This window comes from Phyllostomus hastatus, unplaced genomic scaffold (genome assembly GCF_019186645.2).
Source record: "Phyllostomus hastatus isolate PE091 unplaced genomic scaffold, TTU_PhHast_1.1 phas_contig_152, whole genome shotgun sequence".
Classification (NCBI taxonomy): Eukaryota; Metazoa; Chordata; class Mammalia; order Chiroptera; family Phyllostomidae; genus Phyllostomus; species Phyllostomus hastatus.
Genome location: NW_025333622.1, coordinates 15,886,426 through 15,909,011, shown reverse-complemented (window position 1 = coordinate 15,909,011; position 22,586 = coordinate 15,886,426). Strand labels below are relative to the sequence as shown.

Below are 22,586 nucleotides of genomic sequence, written 5' to 3'. Positions count from 1 at the left end.
CAAAGGGCATGGACTAAGGGCTCTGGGGCCACTCCCCTAAGACTTTCGCAAACACAGCACCATCTGAGGGCTCCATCCCCTAGGTTTGCTGCCACCCCTCCTTTGGTGGCCCTTGGTAAGGAGATCATCACATGTTACATATGTTAGTTGACATCCCAATAATTAAAGGGCCATATTCTAAGCAAACTCCTCCCTTATACACCTTGGGAGGCCACACAGCATAGCAGTCAAGAGCACAGACTGGGGAGCCACACCCCTGGGCTGGAATCCTCGTTCTACCAGCTCAGGGTTGAGCGGCCTGGAGCAAGTCAGCTCACTTCTCTGTGCCTCATTTTCCTCATCTTGAAAAGGGGATGATTTTAACAAAAACACAAGCCTCCTGGGGTTGTTGAGAGGGCTGAATGAGTTAGCACTGTGACACTCTTAGAACAGTGCCAACAGTGTGAGCACAGGCAGTGTGAGTGTGGATGTTAATGCTGCTATCACCATTAGTCAAAGGGCACGGCTCTAACAGCCTCAATCACACAGAAACCAGCAAGAACAAAGGGTATAAGGGGGGGGGGGGGGGCAAGGTTTCTGAGAAGCCAAAACCAATGTCATAAACTCCATAAATTAAAGCTAATGCACTTTATTCAAAAATGTGTCTCCTCAGTCTGAATCTATTTGCTCTATGTTTTTAGAATCTATTTACTCTTACTTTGCATATAACTATAACAGATTTGGTGATCTTGTTTCCAAGCCCAAAGGAGAGAGGGAGCAGCGAGTTAAAGGGTCAGTACTGGTGCAGGCAGACCCTCCAGGTGTGACATGTGACCATCGTGTCCAAACAAGGTGCTGGGCCCATCAGGAGGTGAGGTACCTCCTCTCTCCCAGGGACCTCACAGTATTACAGCAGGTTCAGTGACTGAAATTTCTAATGATTGTGCTGCCCAGTAAAAGGATGCAATGTGTTCAGAATTTTTCTTTTAATTATTCAGGTATTTGCATTTTATATTCTAGAAGATCTTTCTTCAAATATACTCAAAATAAAAGGAGCTTGGTACATGAAAGGGGTTCCATTACATAGAGTGTGACTATATATATAGAACATTTCCTGCCCTGGCTGGTGTGGCTCAGTGGATTGAGCACCAGACTGCAAAGCAAAGGGTCGCTGGTTAGATTCCCACTCAGGGCACATGCCTGGGTTGCAGGCCAGGTCCCCAGTAGGGGGTGCATAAGAGATAACCACACATTGATGTTTCCCTCCCTCTCTCTCTTCCTCCCTTCTCCTCTCTCTAAAAATAAATAAAGTGTTAAAAAAAGAACATTTCCCTCCAATACCGGTGGGTCAAGTGGAGCAAGAGGAATCACCACATTTAGACTTCAAAGCACTGTCTCCTCTCACCCCACCTGCTGGCAAATGTGGAGCAGACAATGGCTTCTCTGAAATATTTAATCAGGAAACACTGAGTCAAACCAATCCCCCAGGCACTCTAAGATTTACACAGATTAGAGGAAGCATAACTCTTGTCACGGAGTTTGCAATCCCCTCTAAACACCAAGGTCCTGCTGCATCACCTGCTAGGCGTTGCTGCTCTCCGTTACTGCACTGGCCTTGCAACCTCCCTTATCTGCCCAGCTCTGTCCTTTGTCTTATGGCCTCAGTCCTTATGGCATCTGTCTATGGTTGCAACCCACTGCATCACTACAGCATACTCACTACAGTATGTTCCAAAGAATACCATTCTTCAAGCTATCTGGGAGCAGGAGGGGCTGGAAAGCTCATGCACACCCTGCCTGGTCCAGGGAGCTCTGGGGCACCTTCACACAGAGGGGGTCAGCTGCAGCATGATGGTTAAGAACACACACCTGGATACAATCGCCTGTATCTACATGACAGTGTCATCACTTCACAGCAATGTTTACTGGGACAAACTGATTCACTCCACTCTGAGCTTCAGTGTCCTCATCTGCATGTAACCCCATTTCATAGGGTTATGATATGCTTAACTGCATTAATATATGCAAAGCACTCAGGACAGTGTCTGCATAGAGAAAACTCATGAACCACGCTGGAGACTCTGAGAAGTCTTACAACAAAGTAACCTGTTTAAATTTGGCTACCTCAGCATTTACCAAATTTATTTTGCAATACAGCCAAGTTTTTTTAAATATCTGTTAATACCTGCCACAGTGTGTTTAATCTTTGAAACGTTTTCACATCTACCTCATTCTATGCTCATAGCAACCCTACAGGCACCAGAGAACAGAGCCAATAGTCCAAGAAATGACTTCGTACAGTCCCAAGTTCCAAATACAACTTTGTCACTCACTCCCCAAGTCACTTTACTTCTATATATGATGGGATATCATGTCCTCATCTGAAACAGAGGTATACTACCCAGCAGGGTTCACTCATCCACCCACGAATTCACTCAACAAATATTTATAAGAGCCTGGCCTGTGCCAGTGACTGGTGGGAAACAGCAATGACCAAGAGGGGTAAATCCTCTACACTCAAGGAAACAAATAGATAATATAATTTATTGTTGTGGGAATGAGGAATATTGTATGGAAAGCACTGGCACCTGACAGTCCCTCAATAAAGGTCATTATTATGACTGAGCAGTTTTATTAGTCCACTTGACAGAAGAGACACGAACACAGAGGTTAGGTGACTGACCTAGGACCACGCATTTCGGGTCTTGCTTCCCAGGTCAGCACCCGCCACCCAGGCTCCAGAAGAGCTGTTATGACATACCTATGCCCAGGTCCCATCGAGACCAGTTCAATCAGAATCCCAGAGTGGAGATCTTACTCAGTTTCCCCAACCCATGATGTCAACCTAATTCTCTCATCTAAAAACACCCTCTCCAGCTGCCTCTCCCATCCCTTCTCTCCCTCTCACCACCCAGCAGAGAGAATTAGCATAAGATGCAATAGCTGTGTGGTTTATAATCTGCAATTATCTTTTAGTGTATTTTATGACCCTAGTATTTCTGCAGTGTGTGTGTGCCTGGTGCATTAGGATGACACATACAAGAGAACAACAATAAATTGTGTTTTGTTATGATCATTATCACTGATGCATGAAAGCCCCACAAAGACTTCTGGCTCTCAGGCAAACCTGATGATAGAAGAAATCACAGCAGGATGATTAGGGACACCCCACTGGCATTTCTATTCACTTCTCGCACAGGGGCTCTGACTTGGGGCTGCATGTGTCTCTCAGAGCCCAGTGGGCAGACCCCAGACTCATCTCAGAACTCATGGTGGTCCAAATGCAGGACCCCCTGGGAGGGTCTTCAATCCAGCACTGCCTGGGAGTGGGGGAACCTCATCTTCACAGTGCCTCCAGTGCACCCCCGCTCCCTGCACTATGAGTAGGATTGTTCTAGGCATGAAACACCGGTGGGGGAGAGTGGTGGGGTCCCCACGGGCCACCCAGAGCTCTCCCTTCAGGCTCACATTTTTTGCCACAAATGCATGTCTGCTTCTCTCCCCATGTAGTAGTGAGACAGGGTAAGGTGTGCACAGACACGTGCCAGTCTTGCCAGATTAGAGTTGCCAGAAACAGGAGCTTTCCAGTCTCCTCTCCCACCCTCCTCAGACAAAAGCTGTCCTGAAGTGCCTCCAATCCTGACTTACCCCCAGGAACCTGGCAGAGGGGAGGGGCTTTAGTCCTAAAAGACAACACACATTAGCCTATGCCAGGCATTTTTTAAAGTACTTTACCTCTGTTAACTGGTTTAATCTTCACAACCTGACTATGATGCCACTCCCCTTGAGCTCTCTCCTCTTACATGCCTAAGTTGAAGAAAAGCCAGCCCCAAAACTACTCCTTCCCTTCTCTCCTCTACCTCCAGTTAAAGCCTGGCTCTTGCTCAAAAAGTACACAGCACTATCTTTGCACAAGGTCAGATGCCAAATATATTCTCTTAATACTTCACTCAAGCCAAGCCTTGGTGGACTTTGGGGTTTGCAGAGAACTAGTCTTCCACACACACAATGAGGTCACTCTGCTCACAAAGTTGTTGAACAGACTTCATACAATTTACCTCCTGGGCACCAGCTACTGGTGGAAAGGGTTTACAGTTGCTGTATTATAAATGATGTACTGCAGAGTAGGTGGCATTGCCAATAACGAGACTGTGAATAATGAAGAAAGAAACATCATGTCACAGGCCAGTGTAGGCTTCATTATGCTTCACTAGCATGAGGAGAAGCACAAAGATGATGGATTTGGGTGCAAAAGTATGTGAGATGGAGCATAAAACAAACAGTTATATAAATAATGAGGAAAAGATCTTTAAAAATTCTACACTGAAATGCTTTTCATCTCTTGAAAAGAGAAAAAAGCAAAGTGCTAGAAACATAAATAGGGACTGTAGTAAGCATGTGGAAGAAAAGAAAGCTATGAGAGAAAGCGTGAGCCAAGGTAAGGACAGATGTGAGTCTGCAAGCGTGTGTGAAGACTCTTTCCTAATTCCAGTGTGTGAGTGTGCTTTGCTGAGTAGATTATTCTTGAACCTAAAAGAGTGGGAAACCTCTGGGCAGCAGGCACACCTCACCTTTCTCCTGGAAAGAGCTGTGGTCAGACAAGGGCAGACTGGAGAGAGCTGAGTGTGGACACAATGGCCACATTCGCAGTCCCCATTCTCAAAGAGCAGGCCTCCACCTCTGCGTCAGATGCACAGGGGAACCCATCAACAATGCAGACTCCCGGGGCCCACCCCAGACTCACAGGATGGAAATCTCTGGGGGGCAGGGGCTGGGGATCTGCATTTTCACCAACTCTCTGTTCAATTCTTGTGCACTGAGGTTTGAGAACCACTGCTGTTGATGCATCAGCATCTCTCCTTTGCTGTTTCTCATAGCAGGACTCTCAAATAGCAATAATTTTTGGAAATGTAAAAGTACAATGAAACTAGTGGGGGAGCTCTCATGCTCCATTTTAGGGGTACTTAAATGATTTGGAGACCATGTTCTGGTATAACGAGAGGAATGTTTCAGCCGCCGAAGCTCAACGAATACTCATTGTGCATCTGCTATTCCTTGGCCTCAGTGATGCTGCAAATGCAGACAAATGTCCTTTCGTCCTACACTGAGCCCCGAGTCCAGCTCCTGTCCTCCCAGTCTGACCAATTCTCTCATATGTGATCTCAAGTTGTCACAAAGACAAGTTCGCACGAGCAACCAGTCCCTCTGTTGTACTGTTGAACACTCTGTTCCCTTAGCTCCTAAGACAGTACTCGCTCAGATTCCCCCACCTACCTACCTCTCAGGTCAATCCTCCTCTTCCTCCGCCCACTCTGCCCACATTGGTGCTCTTGGGGTCCCAGCCATGGGGGTCACCCCCTTTCACATTCCACCCTGCCACAGGTGCTCTGACCCAGGTTAGGGGCTTCCCCCACCCGTCTTCCTATTCTCCCATATCTCTCTCAGCATGAACTGTCTCCTGAACTCATGACTTATTTCCACTAACTGTCAGACATTTCCATCTGCATGTTCCATGGACTCCTCACTTAATAAATCACAAATTGTACCCCTCATTCCCTTCCTCTTAACTGGCTTTTCACCTGAAGACATCCTGGTTAATGGCACCTGGTTACCCACATTACGACCTTGGAAATCAGCTCTGTCCTTTGTCCACAACATCAGACTGGTCACAAGTCCAGGCACCTTTACCTCCTAAATCCACCACCTCCCTCTCTATCCTTGTTGTCATTATCATCTAGATTTCTGCAGTTTCCTTTTCTCACCACAAACAGTGGGGCCTCCCTCTGGGCTACCTCCCTCATGCTGAAAGAGCACCCTTTCTAAAATATACCTCTGGAACCAGCACTCTCCTGCTCTGCAAATCTTCAGGGTCTCATCACCGGCAGTTAAGTTTGACCACTGGCACAGGCCATCATCTGGCTCTTTTTATTTACTAGAAGCTGATACACTATCCTTTGGTCATGAAGGGTACAACCACAGAACCTTTGCACATGTGCATACTGCAGCCTGAAATGCCCCTTTTGGTCTGGAAATCACCTCTTAAATGAGATGCAATCCAAATGTGTCCTCCCATGTGAAGCCTTGGGAGGCTTCTCTTATGTCCTTCCCAACAGCAAAAAGAAAAAAAGCAGTGCTTTCTCCCTGATACCTGGGCCCCTTATAAGACCATGTTTATCTTTCCTGTTAGACACAAGATATGCCTCTTGAAGTATCCCAAACATAGTGTCTGACTCTCAGCACGGATGTTTGCAAGACATTCTGGCACATACAACTGTGTGCCAAGAACACACTAGGGACTTCACTGTCTGCCTTACGCTCTTCCCCAGGACCCTGTGATGGAACATCCTCTCCATCTAACAAGCTGGGGAACTGAGGCCAAGAAAGGCTAAGCAACTTCTGATTAAGATTCAGTTACAAAGTGGAGAAGCCAAGGTTTGAACCAATGTCTGCCCAACTCAAATTCTGCTCTATCCAAGAGACCAGCAGCTCTCAAAACTGACTGACCATTAATACCCCACCACACCCCCACATTTGCCTCCACAATGAAGAATTTTTTAAATGTATATTCCTTGGCCATGTCCCAGAACTACTAAATTTGAATCAGAGCTCCAAAGCATGGGAGTCCATATGGCCCAAGCTTTCCATGTGGTTATAGTAATCAAACTGGTTTCAGGCATGAATGCATTGGTCCCTGGCCTCTTTATTGTAGAAAATTCTGGTCCAGGCTTTGGAAAGAGCTTAGAGCTGGAAACATAAGTCTGGGAACAACTTACCTAGAAATGGAATGTAACACTGTGGAAGCAGCTGGGCTCACCAAAGGCAGAGTATAGAAAGAGAAAGTAAGAGGGCTAGGAGAGAACCCTAATAGAAATTCCCACAGAAGCAGAGAAAGAAGCTAGAAGAAACAGGGAAAAAATGGTGAGAGAGACAGGAGACTTAACAGTAATCTGTCCCAAAGTCAGGGGATAAGAGTTTTGCAAAGGGATATTTAATCACAGAAGATGCTGCAGAGGGGAGGGAGGGGGGGCCCAGACCATAACACTCATACTGGTGATGTCCGAGGAGCAGAACAATATCCTGATCTGTAAGCTGATGTGGAGTTCACTTGGTTGTTTGTTACAGGTGTTTTCTAATACTGCTTGACCACTGTACTCCCCCATCCAGTCAGTGGCCTTCGCTGTCACAGGGAAGGTATGACACAGTCCAACAGCAGAGAACGGGAGTCAGACTGTGGCTTTGAAGTTTGAGAGTAGGTCAGGGCATTGACGACAGTCTGGAAGACCACTGGAGGAGCCTCTTGGGGGACTCCGTGCAAAGGTCCCAAGATGGCAAACAGGAGAGTATCAGCAAAGAAACAAGAGTGAGTGACACCCTGCAGGGTGTCCTTGCAAAAGGGCCCTTTGGATCTTCTCCACTCTCCATTCCCACAGTCCCAGGAATGAAGAGATCTAGAGTCAGAGAGACCCTGAGTTGGCAAACAAGAGGCCACTCTGCCCACACGGATGAAGGACCAAGGCCCTTCTAGAAGGGACAAGGCCATCTTAACAGTGTGGACCGACCATGCCAAGAACCCCACAATGCAGGGGCCCTAGAGAAGTCCCCAGGACTAAGCCACAACTCCAGGGAAGGGGCTGAGGGCCCCACATTACAGAGATGAGGCTTATGCCACCGAGCCAAATGAAGGTTCAAATCAGACATTTTGTTCAGTTATAGGAAAGTAAAAACAAGTTACATTTCTTTCCCTCCTGAGTTTGCCAACTGAGATCCATATCTATTACATTCCAGAGGTGGGGATGGAAGGCAGAGAGCAAGGAGCTGAGGAGAGAGAAAAACCAAACTGGCAGAGGTAGCAAGTGCAGCCTCTTCCTCAGAAAAAAAATTTTTTTTCTTATTTGTGTATGCATCCATCAAAGGAAAGGAAGTTCAAGGACAGAGCTAGCAGAATAGGGTGCTGCATGTGTGCATGTGTGTTTCAGATGGAAGAACCTTGATTATGCTTCCTTAATTTAGTAAATCACTGCCCAACACATGGCTTGAAAGAGGTAGGAATTGCCTCAGCAACTAGAAGCCCCTTTTCAAACTCCCACACTCTCTTCTGCACCCACCAATTCCTAGTGCAATGTCACCGACAATGTTCACTGCCTGTCCCCACCACCTCTCTCCCTTCATCTACCTCACCCTTCATCTGGAAGGAACAGAGGAACCAAAGGTAACACAAGCCTGCCACTTGAAAAGCTTGGGCTTGCATGCTGATGTTATTCTAAAAAAAAAAAAAACCTTTATTGAGGTATAATTTACATATCATAAAATTCACCCATTCTAAATATGACTCAATTACTTTTAGTAAAGTTGTTCAGTTGTGCAACCATCACCACCATCCAGTTTTAGAATACTTCCATTACTCTGTGATGTGATTTTAAAAAACCATAGTCCTACCCTGGCTGGGTGGCTCAGTTGGTTGGAGCATTGTCCCATACACCAAAAGGTTATGGATTTGATTCCCGGTCAGAGCACATACCTAGGTTTTGGGTTTGATCCCTGGTCAGGGTGTGTATGAGAGGCAACCAGTCAATGTTTCTCTCCCACATCGATGTTTCTCTCCCTCCCCCTTCCTCTATAAATAAATACATATTCTTGTGTGAGGATTAAAAAAAAATGTTCCCTACAGCATTCTCCATACCTGACAACCTCACTCTAGCTCCAGAGTAATCCAGCATAACCATTACTCTCCGGCCAGACCCTCTGCTTCCGGAGGCAGAGGGTTCATGGATCTGCCAGCCCTGGCTTCCCTCTGCTGCAGCTCCCTGGTGGCCCTGCCAACCCTCCCGGGAACTCTGGGGTGCAGGCAGTTACGTGGCCATCTCTGGAGCCTGAGACAAAACCAAACTCCTTTACCTACTTTCAGCACTGCTTCTGCCTAGAGTAGACCCAAAACTTCACTGCCTTCAGAACAACACATGGATTCTTTTTTTTTTTTTTTTTAGTTGCAGATTAACTGCTAAACTGTAAGCATTTTGGAGGATCATGGTGGGGGAGACTAGAGGCACATAAGATGTAGTATCACCAGTGGAAGGAGTGCCTGCTTTTCCAGCAGCCATTTGGGAGATGCTTTGCTTACATTTATTTTAACAGAGTAAAAATTCTTTGCCTGTTAAGAGATGAGGTCACACCTCAGAAGGCTGTGTGGACTACAGCTAATGCTCTGCCTGCTGACTCCAGCCACGTCATTGCTCCCTGCTCACTGGCCTGCTGTGGTGCCCAACACACAGCCCCAGCCAAGCCAGAAGACACGGAGCCTGGCTCCCGCCAGACACCTTACCCAATGTAGAGTGGGGGCTAACTGGGAGACTGGGGAAATGGCAGAGAAGTTTAAAGCATGCATCAGACTTACTTGCTGAAGGGGCCAAAGAAAATGTCAAAGGATAAAAGGCAATAGATTACACCCATGAAGTCAGCAGCAACTGGCAACAATGGAAAGGAGAACTTGTAACCCTGCTGCTTCTGTCAGAAAGGAACTCGATTGACAGTCCCGTCTTGCTGATCAAGGGAAGGTGCTGGAGACATGGGAAGACGGGACTCACAGAGTGAGAGTGTCTCTACGGGGGGAGGCGAGAGAGATTTTCCCCAAGTGCCCCAGGGTTGCCAGCCGCATTCCGGAGCTCGATTCCTCCCATGCCCAGATGGAGCAAAGGCCTCTGTAATGACTTCACGCTCAGCCAAAAGTAAACACTCTCCACGCTTTTTCCATGGACAGATTCTAACCCCAAATTGCCAGCACTGGCCTCCCAACAGTCCAAATGGAAAGCTGCCTTTCCCAAGAAAATAAGACCTTTTTAACTAATATATCTTGGCTGCAAAAGCAAACTTTCCTAAAAGCTTCCTAGAAATTATTTATCATGCAACAATGCTGCAGACCACCTAACGAAGCCCTACGAATGAACAAAGGCACCTAAAAAACAACAAATGGTCAGAGAATAAAAGCTCACTCTGCAATCCCCTGCCCAGCGACGCAGGCTGCACGTGGCAGCACCCAGAAGACCCGCTACACACACACTCACACTCCCACCCAGAGCACACTACCACCTCGCTGGAGTAGTCTTTCTGAAAACAAGCTGTGATAAAACAGGTGTTGGGTCGAATGAATAGCGCGACAGCCCCAAGATGTGAGCGCAGCGGCGCTGCTATACACGCCTCGCACACGTCTTCACACGTGTCTCCCTGCTCTCTCACATTCCAACGTGAAGCCGCGCAGTTCAAGTCGGTCCTCTGCCGAGAAGCACAGACTTGGGACGGTGGACTTACCAGGTTGGAATTGGTGGCGTTGGAGTCATCTTCTGGAAAGGGAATATAGATCGCTAAGGCCACACAATTGGCAAAAATAGTCAGTAAAATAATGATTTCAAATGGTCTGAGGAAGGGAGTTAAGGAAGTTAATGTTGCAGAAAGCACAAGTGAAACAAACATACATATATGTTTTTAAATGAATCAAAGACTCATAAGAATCCTGTTTAAACAATACATTCCAAACCCCTTGTATTCTGAAAAGAAACATATGCCTTTTTAAGTACTTCTAATGGGTCCCCGCCAAAATTTTTCCTAATATGTCAAAAGCAGTGGAGGCCAGTCGCGTGCCAGAGTAAACACAGATTTCTAAAAACTTTTTTCCCCTCTTGTATTTATTTAGATTGCACTGGAGTTCATTCCCCTCATGTGTGCTCAGGTTGCTTTCAAAGAGCAGGGCCCACTCCGGCCAGGCCCTGAGTGCCCCAGGCACCCCTCTCCAGTGGGTGGGTACGTGCTGCCACCAGCGACAGTGCTCCTTGGGGTGGGAGAGGCCAGACAGAGGGGGACTGGAGGCAGAAACTAGACTTTTAAGATTTTTCATTTGAAATTTGGAGATTTTATTTTTAATCTTTTAATTTGAAGTTTAGAGTGCTTTTTTTTTTTCCTTTCTGCCTTAGTCCTTGATAGCTTCCAGAGAACCTAAAGATGGCCAGGGCCTCGGGGCCCCCAAGAGCACAGGAGTAGGTGTGCTGTGCATCTAGGGTAGGGCAGCCACCTTGTCTTTAGGGCACAGCTCCACGCAGGATGCCTAAAACCTCTCCAGGCTCTGGCGGCCCTGCCTCCCGCAGGCGAGGCTTACGTTCTAGGCCCTCTGCCCTCAGCATATGTGCAGGGATCTAGCGGGATGAGGCCCACTCTCCGGCAGCAGTGCACTCGGGGAGGATGCTGTGCCTGAATTTATTTATCAAAACAGAGTGGGACACAACGTCAGGAGGGAAACGAGCTCATGGGATACCACCCCTTCCACCCAGCACCCACAACTGAAGACCAGAAAGGGGAAGCTTCAGAGGAAGCTCCCAGCTGATGCTCTTCCAGCCCCACCTCCCCCAACCCCTTTCAGGCTAGTCCATGGAGCTTGACAGGGGGAAGAGGAAGAGGATGCAGATTCTTGGGAGAAGGAACCAGCTTCATCTCCCAGGACACAAAACCCATAATCACCAAGTTAACAAGTCTTGGAGCAGGAAGAGACTCAAAGATCAGCTAGTCTAAACCTCTGAGGCCCAGAGAGCCTATGAAACTTTCCTAAGACCCCACAGCAGGTCCTGACCAGCCAGGACTAACATTCCCCTGTCATAGATGGCCTCTGATCTCTGAGCCTAGAAGGAATCTTAATGATTATCTAGTCCAGGCTTCCCTGCCAGTGTGCTGGTTATTGATCCCCCATGGCCCCATGAGTGTAGCTGAAGGTCCATTCACCGAGCATGCCTCATGAAAGTTGCTATTTTCTATGTGTCTTGGCATCAGGAATAAGGCACACAGTGGGCCTGCCCAACCTTCCAGCTTGACAAACATAGAAAATAAAACAATCTCTCCCAGATCCCAAGCTGGCAAACAGCAGAGCCAGGACCAGAATCAAACCTACTGACTCATCTTTTCCAACACACCCGCTGCCCCTTGAGTTGGCCAAGGAACAAGTGATGATGATGATGATGACAATGGTGATGGTAACAGTAAGGGCACAGCTAATATTTACTGAGAACTTATTCTGTGCCAAACACTGTTCTAACTGCTCTACACAAACACCCTGAGTAGAACATAACAATTGTTGTCCCCATTTTTAAGTGAAAGGTTGAAGGTTAACCTGTCCAAGGTCACAAGATCGTGGAAGGGTAGAATTCAAACCCAGAAAGCCTGGCTCCAGTTTGGGCTTGTGAGGACATTTCTACAGTGATCTATCCTGAAGTTATCCTGATGCATTTTAAGGAAGCTGGTTCTTTTAGCCCTCCTACCACATGCCCCTTCCCCTCCTCCTTAGGAGAATGGTATTCAGTACAAAGGCTGACCAATTTCATTCCAATAACCTGATCCTCTGTGCTCCCGCATCAGGGCGAGGAAGGACACATTAACTCGACTGAGCCAGACCTCACACATTCAGTCCTCAAAATGTCAGCTCGGCTGCTCACCAAAGTGGGTGAGGGCCACAGCTGGGATGTTTCTTACATTGTAAGTTCCACCTCCTCCCCTATTCAGGCTATCCATCCATCACCTTATGCTGAAAGTACAGACTAAAGCTGGGGGAGATGATGAGTAAAGAAACCAATCAAGCAGATAAGAAAAGCCATCAGCTGCAGTAGACCAGGTAGGCCCTGGGAGTGTTCTGTCACCCCAGGAAAACCAGACCATTTTTTAAACTGCTACCTCTTCTTAATGACAGTGTCAGATTCCACTCTTTCGAGAACACTGACTGGCTAGTACATCAGTCCATCTCCTTACCTGTCAGCTACCCGTCAAAGGCTATCTGGGAATGCCACCCACCAGCACTGCAAGGCTGGGTCTCCTTCCTCTCCCCTCAATGGAGGACACATTCCCTAGGAGGGTGGCTGCAGCACCCCTCTGCCCAAGTGTGGCAGGGCAGTGCAGAGAGGTGGCTGTGGCCCCCGGCAGGCACACTGGGCAACTACCTTGTTAACACAGCCACTGACTCCTGCGTTTCCTGACCAGTTTCCATGGACAGTGCCTCACACACTTCCATTAGGAAGCCCTGGCTCTTCCATTCCTCCCCCACCTGCCCTGTGTATTACTGTCACCTCCCTCTCTTCCTTTCTTCCCAGGCTTTGTATGTCACTCACTCAGGGACCCATTCGTCCCAGGAGATTAACTACTACTCATGGAACATGTCTCCTAAGGGAGATTTAACACTTTGGGAGCCAACTGCGGAAACTGAAGCTCCAGGGGTTCAGGTGCCAGGGCCACAAGGGGATGGGTGTTTAGGCCCCAGACCCAGGATCCACTATGCACTAAGTGGGGCTGGATGGCATTCCCTGAACAACCACCCTAGTACCTCTTCTGTGCTATGGGCGTGCAGGGTGTGGGGAGTGCATAGATTTGGGAGTTGGGGCACCTAGGTTTGAAGCCCCACTGTCAGTTGCCAGCAGTGTGATCTGGACAAGTTTTGCAGCTTCTCCAGGCCTCAGTATCCCCTGTCTAGGAAGGCCTGACAGGCAGGGTCCCCAGCCCTCCCACTCCACAGTTCTCAGTGAGCAGCTATGACAGTGGCCTGCTAGGGCCACGCGAACTGAGCTCTCACCGTCATCTGGGAACCAGGACCATACTTGGCCACTCAGGACAGACTAGCCTGCTCTGGAGAAGCCACTTGGCTTGAACTGTATTCTCCCAAAGTTACTTTTGAGTTGAGGGGTTCAAACATTGATAGAGCTAACATTTCCTGCTGAGAAAAAGGTTTCTTTTCTCCCCAAGACATCTTCTTTGACCTTTCAACCACTACCCAAGACTTCTAAATCTTTCCACTGAAACTCGTGAATGGAACCTAACACCCCCATCCTGAACTTTCAGTGCCACCATAGCCCTGTCTGAATGAATGCTCACTAAAAAAATGCCCCACACTAAGTCCCAGGGTGCTAGTCCTGTCTGTCACTGACCATATGACCTAGAGAGTCACTCCTGTGGGACTCAATTTCATCACCAGGGAAAGTCAGGGATAGACCTACTGATACTTAAGGTCCTTGCCATCTCTATCCACAATTAACATGATGTCAAGGGGCCTGTAATTCCACAGTGAGAGCCCCACCTTTCAAAGCTATCTTCTCTCAAGGGCCTAGTCACTGGTTTCCATACAAAGTGGATCTGCGTGTAATAATGCAGGCCAGTGTTCTCACTTTGGCTGCACATTAGAATCACCTGGAGAGTTTTAAAATATGCCTGGGTGGAGCTCAGGCACCTGTGTATTATTACAATTTTCCAGGTGATGCTAAGATGAAGCTCAGGCTGAGAACCACTGTTCCAGGTCCTTGAACCAAGACCTGGAGTCACTGACCACCACTGTCTTGAATTTCCTAGGCTCCTTCACCCTCGAGTGAGGGAGGTCATCACATTGTGCCAGTGCCGTGAAGTGGAAGGAAGGTTATGGGGCAGCAGCACAAAGCCACCAGTAACCCAATACACCAGTGGGTCCCTGGGCAGGCTCAGCTGAGTAAGAGGATATGTCATAACCTGTTAGGTTCATTTTCTCAAATATTGCTTATTATATGAAAAAAAGAAAAAGAAAAGAAACAAACACCTAGGGGGCTTGTTACATGAGCAGATTCCCAGAGCCTATCCCCAGAGATTCTGATTCATTAAGTCTGGAGCAGCACCTAGAACTCTGCATTTTAACAGGTCCCAGCAGATGCAGTGGGTCTGATAACCACTTTATAGGCTCAGCAGGGACAACACAGCTCCCTGGCCGGTAGGCCATGGGGAGCTGGCCCCACTGGGGCTCCAGGAATGCATACCCTGCCCAGACCAGGGCACAAAGGATATTTCCATTCGACAATGCTGATGCACGCCCTCCGGATGGGGTTCTTCAGAGTGAGGCAGAGCAGGGCACGTGGTGGGCGTGTGGCAGTAGTGCTGCCCTGCTTCTTGGGTTTCCCATACTGCTGCCGCTTCCGCTGTGTGGAGCTGACCGTGGAGATGGTCGCATTGCCAGCACTTCCCATCAGCTTGGCCTGCCGGGCCGCATCAATGGCTGCCTGCCAGGACAAGGCTGCCCCTGGGGTGGGGATGTGCTCGGGGACAAGCCCTGCCGCTGCATTGGCATTCATGTTGGCATGAGCTGGGCGCGGGCTCCCATAGTTGGAACCTGTAGGAGAGGACAGAGGACAACAGTCACCAGGGAGAAAACAGGAAAGCTTGTAATAAGCTCTGTATCCCAGTCTCACAGTTACTTAAAAACCTTATATCAAACTGTTGCAGTCTGGAGGACGCACATGGAAACACTAGTGTGTGATGCTGAAAAAAAAGTCAGGAAATCTGTTCTAGCCCTGGTTCAGCTGTATGACCTTGTGAATGTCACTCCCCCCCTCTGGTCCCACTGCCTAATTCCCAGCAGATAAGACATGAGATGTGTGCATTACAACATGCATGGACCTCAGAAACAGCGCTAGAGAAAGCCAGAATACAGAAAAAGATAAACACACAATGCAGTATGTATAAATTACAATACATTTATATAAGAATACACCAAGGGGGAGGGTGGAAACAAGGGAGGGAGGTGGGTTTGGAGGGGGTGCAGGGGAGTAGGGAGAAAATACAGACAACTGTAATTGAACAACAATAAAATAATTTAAATTTTAAAAAGAAAATGGAAAAAAGAATACATAACTAAAATGATATCCATTAAAGAGAATAGAATGATTGTTTAAGGAAGGTTATAAAAATGGGAGGAAGATACTGAGATAAAAAGGAAAAATGAATGAATGAATGAATGAATGAAGTGAATAAGAAAGCCATTACATGAATCAATAATGGCAAATGCACAATGAATTGAAGAGTATGATTCACTCAAATCTCTGCACTTCAGATCCAAAAAATAAAAATAAGTATAATACAATGATGGGGTCAGACCAAAGCAAGGTTACACCCAGGTACACATCGGGGCACTGAGTGCTGGTTTAACAGGAGCTGGTGCAGGGCATATGGTTTTAAATCATGTCAGCCAATTCTTTGACATTCACCTCCCCTTGAGAAATAGGATCTATACCCTCTCCTCCTGAAATGGGGTTGGCCTGTGGCAACTGTTTTGACCAATAAAGTACAGCAAAAGTGATGGTAATGTTGCATCCACCAACTCTTTGGCCCTAGGGGAAGCCAAACACCCCACGAGCAGCCTGGTGGCCCTAAGAAAGCCCATCAGCCCAACATGGAGAGAATGCACTCAGAGAGACAGACGCCCAGCCAGCCCCCAGCTGCTCTGGTCACCATCTGACTGCAACCACATGAAAGACACCAAGCCAGAACCACCTAGCCAAGCCCTCCCTGTGGCGGAGCTGACAAGGTGGGGTAGAGAGAGACACTGCAGGAAGGAAACCTGAGTAGGAACCAGTGAAATCCAGAGGAGGGACATCTGCAGTGCTCTGGTTTAAAGGCAACCAGAGCCTTCAAGACTGGCCCCAAGACCCCACAATACTCCGTCTCATCAGCCTGATGCCTCCCCCAGAATCCTACAAGGTTTGCCAAGTAATCAGCTCAGCCTGGACCCAAACTTGAATGGCCTCAGAACAGAAGCATGCCTTTGAGACCTGTCAACTGCCCAGGTGCCTCAGGATCAAGAGAGGCAGCTGGAAATGGGGTGCTACTGTAGGCAGATTGCCCAGCATCGGGATACCATGTCCAGTTGCCTGGAAGATGGCGGCTGGAGCAGGCAGACCAGTTGCACAGGCATCGCTTCCAAGTCCCCCCACTGACACCCTCCCTCTGCTCAGTGTATATAAGGTCCTTCCAGGGAGCTGCTGAGCCCTTACCTCTCTTCACTGAAACTCACCAGGACTCGGATGAACACTTGGCACCTTACCAGCCAGCCAGCTCTCCCCATCTCTTATCTGAAGCTAATTCTTCTATGTTTGATTTTAAGATAACTTTTGCTCCCAGCATGACCTGCTTTCTGGACCCTCTCATCCCCACCACCAGCCTTGTCCTCCACTCCACAGAGACCAGTTCAGAGATGAACACGTGACCCAGCTCAGCCAGTGAGAACATTTTCACCCAGAGAATGCCTGTCCTAGAGACAGACCCTAACAATGTCATTGGGCCCTTGCATCTAGCCATGCCTGATGATGACAGCCTTACCCTGAACTTTCTGCTTTTAGTATTTAAGTAACAGCTTAAGCTAATTTGAATTAGGTTTCTGTCCCTGACAATGAAAAATGGCCTAATATGCTTGCTCAGTGCCACAAAGCTTGAACCTGGCTCAGGTGTCATTTCTGCCAGATTCCAAAGTCTATGTTCTTTCCATCATCACACCACTGACAGGCAATAAGTCTGCACTCTCATGCCAATTGATTGGCACCACTGTCCAAAATGCTGTACCTAAAGGATTCTGAGACTTTTCCAAGTACAACAGGAAAGCATATCATGATAGATTAGTGATGTCTGCATGGGCACCAAGGGTAGGGAATGGTATCACAGATGCCACGTATTCACCACCCTGTGTGATACCAAGATGAGCACATTAGGTCTTCAATAATACCAGCTGGTCAACTGACTGCTTACCCCCGGACAGTTGCCTCCTCACTATTACCCTGTAGCACTAGAGCCCCACCCCCAACCCCTAAGGACTGGTAAACTGCCTCTTTGCTGTACTCAATCCGTGGCTGTGTTCTCACCATGATACTGACTCCCTTCTCACCGTATGTTTGCCCTCTGCCTTCCCTCCGCCCTCTCTCTGCCCAGCTACTCCAGGCAGCTGCTGCACCCCCAGGGGTAAAGTATATTAAAAAGAACGTGAGAATCATGGAGAACCCAACACTTCCTAGGAAAAGTCTCATCTTCTACATACATCTCTACACTCACCATGTGAAGAGCAAGCATAGAGCAAGCAAGGAAGACCCCAAGACGGCTGAGCCTTCCCCTTTCTTATAAGACCCCCAGAGGAAAAAATTAGGGGAGATGATTTACATTAACAAAGGTACCTGAAGCACAAGAACTGCTTTAATAACCAGCGAACAGGAGTATCTCCATTTAACACATGAGAAAAGAAGCATATGACTCATTAAAGGAAACCAAGTGAGACAATGGAAGATTTCTGCAGCACACACAGGACTCACAGTTAAATGCCAGACTACACTCTGCCTCCTCAGGTCTCACACATACAGTCCACATACACACACATGTGTGTGCTCTCATACTTGGCCACAAGCAAAGCACACACCGCCTACTGGTTTATGGGCCTTGGGATTGAAGAGGCTGCATTTCTGACCCCAAGAACATCCTTTACATTTATATGAAGGATGTAAATCCTTCGTGGGACAGCATCAGCTACATGAACAGTCCCTTTACCAGCCCTGGGCACCTTTGGGATGAATGAAAGTGGAAGGTGGCCCTGTTCCTATTTGCTGCACTGGAGTGACTGAGCCCAACCTTATCTCTTGTCTTTTTCTTTTTTATTGTTATTCAAGTACAGTTGGGTTCACCAGACTGGGCTGCAACTGTCATTGTGTTGATTCAATCTGTGGTATGTCCTTTTTCCTTCCTGGGCTCCCTGTTAGGCACTGACAATGCTTAAGAAACTATTTTATTCTTGGAGTGACTTCTCCTCTTCCCCACCTACATAAAATCAGCCATGTCTCCGTCAGCCTTTCCAGGCCCCAACTGGGTCCTCAACAAGTTCTCAACACTTCACACCTTCCAACTGTCTTCACACTCTAATCACTGTACTCACCCCCAAGTACTGTTCATTACTCTCTCTCACACTACTTGCTAGTACCAAAACCCAAGGAGTATTTGGACAATGCTAGGAAAAAAAGGCAGAAAGCACCAGTGCAAGAGCATGTCCATGGCCTTGGAAAGGCTGTATGTGGGGTGGAGAGCCCACAGCTTCTGAGCACTAAATGGCCAGGGCTGCACAGAGCCAAGAGGAGTAGGCTGCCTTCTGAGCCACCCCACGCCATGCATGACCTCATTTCCATTGTGAACCGTTCCCAGAGCAAAAGGACCTCTCTGAAGCACACCATCTGGAGAAAGCACATACGAATAAGCCTGTGGGGGAAAATGGAATGTCAACCTCTCCCTCGCTGGAGGACAAAGAAACAGTCTTCAGTATTTGGTCCTGGCAGGTCTGAGCACTGCTGCAGCCCTGTGACACGATCAAGAGCACTGCCACACAAAGCCACGCACAGGTGAGCCAGGCACAGTCCCTTGAGGCTCCTCCACTCGTGCTGTACTCCGAGGCCCAGCTTGGCTTCCTCTTCTCCAAAGCAGTTTCCCCAACCAGGCTAAAGGTTCTGTGTGTACTACCAGGTCCCCCCTGACAAGGAGGCACAACTCTCCAAAAATCCCAAGAATGGAAACACTCCATCTCAGGCTCAACATTTTTAAATTCAGAGCAGTGCCACGGAGGAAAGGCAAGCAGTATTGTGTCCCTGATGGCTTTTGTTAGCACAAAATAAACCACCCAATGCAAAGAGACCAATTTTCAAATTATAAAGCTAATTCAAAGCTCTGATTCCTGGTTGCCAGCTGAAAAGATGCCACTTTTAAAGTCTGCTCTGGCTCCTGCCTTACTAGACTATTTCCACTGATGCTCTCATCCCTGAACGAGCCCCAGAGCAGCAGCTCAGAAAATCAGGCCCCACACAAACAGGTGGATGCCCACAGCAGTGATCCCTTTCTCGTACTTATGAAAATGACTCCCATTTGTCAAATGGCTGAGCTCCCCTGAAGACAGCAGCAGCTCCCTCCTCCCACACATAGAAGCTGCTGCCTCTCCAAGCAAACAGGATGAGAGCAAGACCCCAACACAAACTTGTCAGCTGCAGGTCATTCTGCTATGCAAAGTCCACAGAGGAGTCCAAGTCAGGAGGCAGTGGCTTATGCTTCCTTGGTACCCAACTCCCTTCTGGGATAAGGGGCAGTGCTGAGGGCCTAGCAGGTGTTCAGTGATGAAAGGTAAATTTTTTTCCCTTTAATCCACCTCTATCCAAGCACTTGATCCAAGGCCACACCCCAGAAGATGCTCAATATCTTTTTGCCAGTGACTGTACTGGCAGTGATGACATGATAAAGATGAAGGTGAACAACAGGTAGACTTCAGCAACACCGTGAGAGTCAGCCTGTCTATGCCCTCAGGAATGGGCTCATTGAGGCCCTTGCACTAACTTCTTAGATGTGGTAGTGGGGGAGAATATCTGAGAGCAGAGGTTGCGAGCAGTGACTTCCACCTCCCATGCCACCTCCCTTGAGCAGGCCACTGTCCATTTCTTGCCCAGAACATTGCAGTGGCCCCCTGACATTTCTCTCATTTCTCTTGCCTATCCCCAATCCAATCTCCATGCAGCAGCCAGAGTGACCTTTCAGAAATAAAAAAAACATAAATCAGGCCCTGTCATTCTCTTAGTTAAATCTCTTCAAAATCCAGACTGTACGTGATTTATGAAGCCTGTGTAGGTTGGCCCTGGCCCACTTCTCTGAGCTCATCTCATCTGTCTCTTGGCTGGTCTCATGCACCCCTGACATACTGGCCTCACTTCACCCCTCACACATGCTCAGTTCTTGTCCGCCATTGTACCTTTGCACATACTGAACATGTCGTTCCCACTGCTCTTTGCTTGGTGATTCCTTCTCACACTTCAGGTTGGGGCTTAAATGATTCTTTCTCAAAACCTCCAACTCTGCCTCTGCACTCTTGGTCAATAGAGCTCAAACACTGGCTGCCAGTGTGCTTCCCATCTCCCTGCTCCATTCTACCCTTCAAGAGAGATCCCAAACCCCCAGCATCATAAAGGGAACCCCAGTTAGGCGCATGTGTGGAAAAAGGCACTGCCTCCCTCAGTTCCTTCAGATATGCACAAAGGAGATTACTACCAATGATTAGTCTTTGTTCACACAACTACAACCAAGACTGACCTACAAAGAGCAAGAAATAGCAGTTCATCCCTGGAAAGGAGAGAGCTGCACATGCATTTCTCCTAAAGCCCTGCCCATCCTCTCACTTTGTAATCCCTACACTGGAAAGGAAATGCTTTCACTCAAGCCAGGTTTCAACCAAAGATCTCTGCAGAATCCCACTTGGCTCTTGCTGTCTGTCATCTCATTGTAATGACAGGGGCCTACATTCCCTTTAAGAGTGTAGCAGCCAACCTGAAACAGCAACTACATTTTCTCTGCCCATTAAAGGCCAAAACTAGAAAACAGGAGGCCATTAATCTTCTCTATCTAGTGCATTACAAAGATAGCCAGGAAACTCACACAGAGAAGATACTGTGTCTTGGACTCAGAAGATAACCCAAGGCCCTATAATTTCAAACCCAGCTGTGCTCATCCTGAGAAGAATCAGGTCGGGCTCAGCACCATGTGGCAGATATAGTGGACTGGTGGACTAACTGAGAAGCTCTTCTGCTGTGCCTTCCTGTCCTGCAGAGGTGAGAGAGCTAAAAACTACAATCTCCAGTCTCCCTGTAGCTGGACTTCCTGATGTGACTATGGGGTTGGCCAACTCCAGAACTGAACAGAAATTAAGTCAGGTGGGGAGGGTATCTATTTCGCTACTACAGGACCGGCAAGGTCCTGGTAATGGCTTCCTGATCCTGGAACCTGGATGAGATGATGTGATCCTAGAGCCCGTGACTAGTACAGCAACTTCCAGATGCCCCAGCTTTCCAGTTCTCCCCAAGTCCCAGTCCTCTCAGTGGACCAGTTCTGAATGCTGTTCTGGGAGTCATTCCTAGACCGGCCTGGAGCCTGTTCTCCCAACCTTTCCAATTACTTTCTAAGCCCCGTAATTCCTATGTTAAGTAACCTTCTCTTAAAATAGCTATAGCAGTGTCTGTTGTGGGTCTGAACCCTACAATCCACAACTCCACTATGCAACAGAATATCCACAGTGATGAACATGTTCAGTAATTCTGGGATGGCCGATATGGTAGTCAGCAGTCATTGTGGCTACTAAGCACTTGAAATGTAGCTAGCACAACCAAGGAACTACATTTTAAATTTTAACTTACATTAATTTACACTTAAATAGCCACATATGGTTAAGGGCTACCATACTGGACAGCACAGGTCTATAACAAGAGAAAGACACAATGAAAAGAAAATGAAGAATCAGGTATGAGAAATGAAAATCAGTACTAACAGAGAACTTAACTCTAATTTGTAAAGAAACTTTAGCCCTAGCTGGTGTGGCTCAGTGGATTTAGCACCAGCCTGCAAACAAAAGGGTTTGATTCCCAGTCAGGGCACATGCCTGGGTTATGGGCCAGGTCCCCAGTTGGGGGTGTGCAAGAGGCAACCACACATTGACGTTTCTCTCTCCCCCACTTTCTTCCTCCCTTCCCCCTCTAAAAATAAATAAATAAAATCTTTTTTAAAAAAGTAATCAAGAACTGATTCAAATTCTGATGGATGGGTGGATTTTCTGATCAGAAAATAACCACCTATGCAAAGACATGTTTTCAAAACATAAGATATTCTAAGGCCCAACAAACAATATAGAAACCAGAAGTCATTCTGCAGTAGCTAATACTCTTGACAAGTGAATGACAAACTAATTTTCTCAATGGGGAGAGGAGGAAACTGACATTTTCTCCCAACCTAAGTTGGGCCTAATG

The 22,586-nt window shown here is 47.6% G+C and overlaps 1 protein-coding gene across 1 annotated transcript in view; it reads right to left on the bottom strand.

The window, feature by feature from the left end:
• The window catches only part of CACNA1C (calcium voltage-gated channel subunit alpha1 C), a 627,765-nt gene that overhangs the window by 557,188 nt on the left and 47,991 nt on the right, over nt 1-22,586 (bottom strand). Inside the window, exons 2-3 of the mRNA XM_045830427.1 lie at nt 14,803-15,124; nt 10,282-10,387 (exon numbers count right to left, since the gene is read on the bottom strand). Of these exons, the coding sequence (XP_045686383.1) occupies nt 10,282-10,387; nt 14,803-15,124 (428 nt within the window). The remainder of the gene's footprint in view (nt 1-10,281; nt 10,388-14,802; nt 15,125-22,586) is intronic.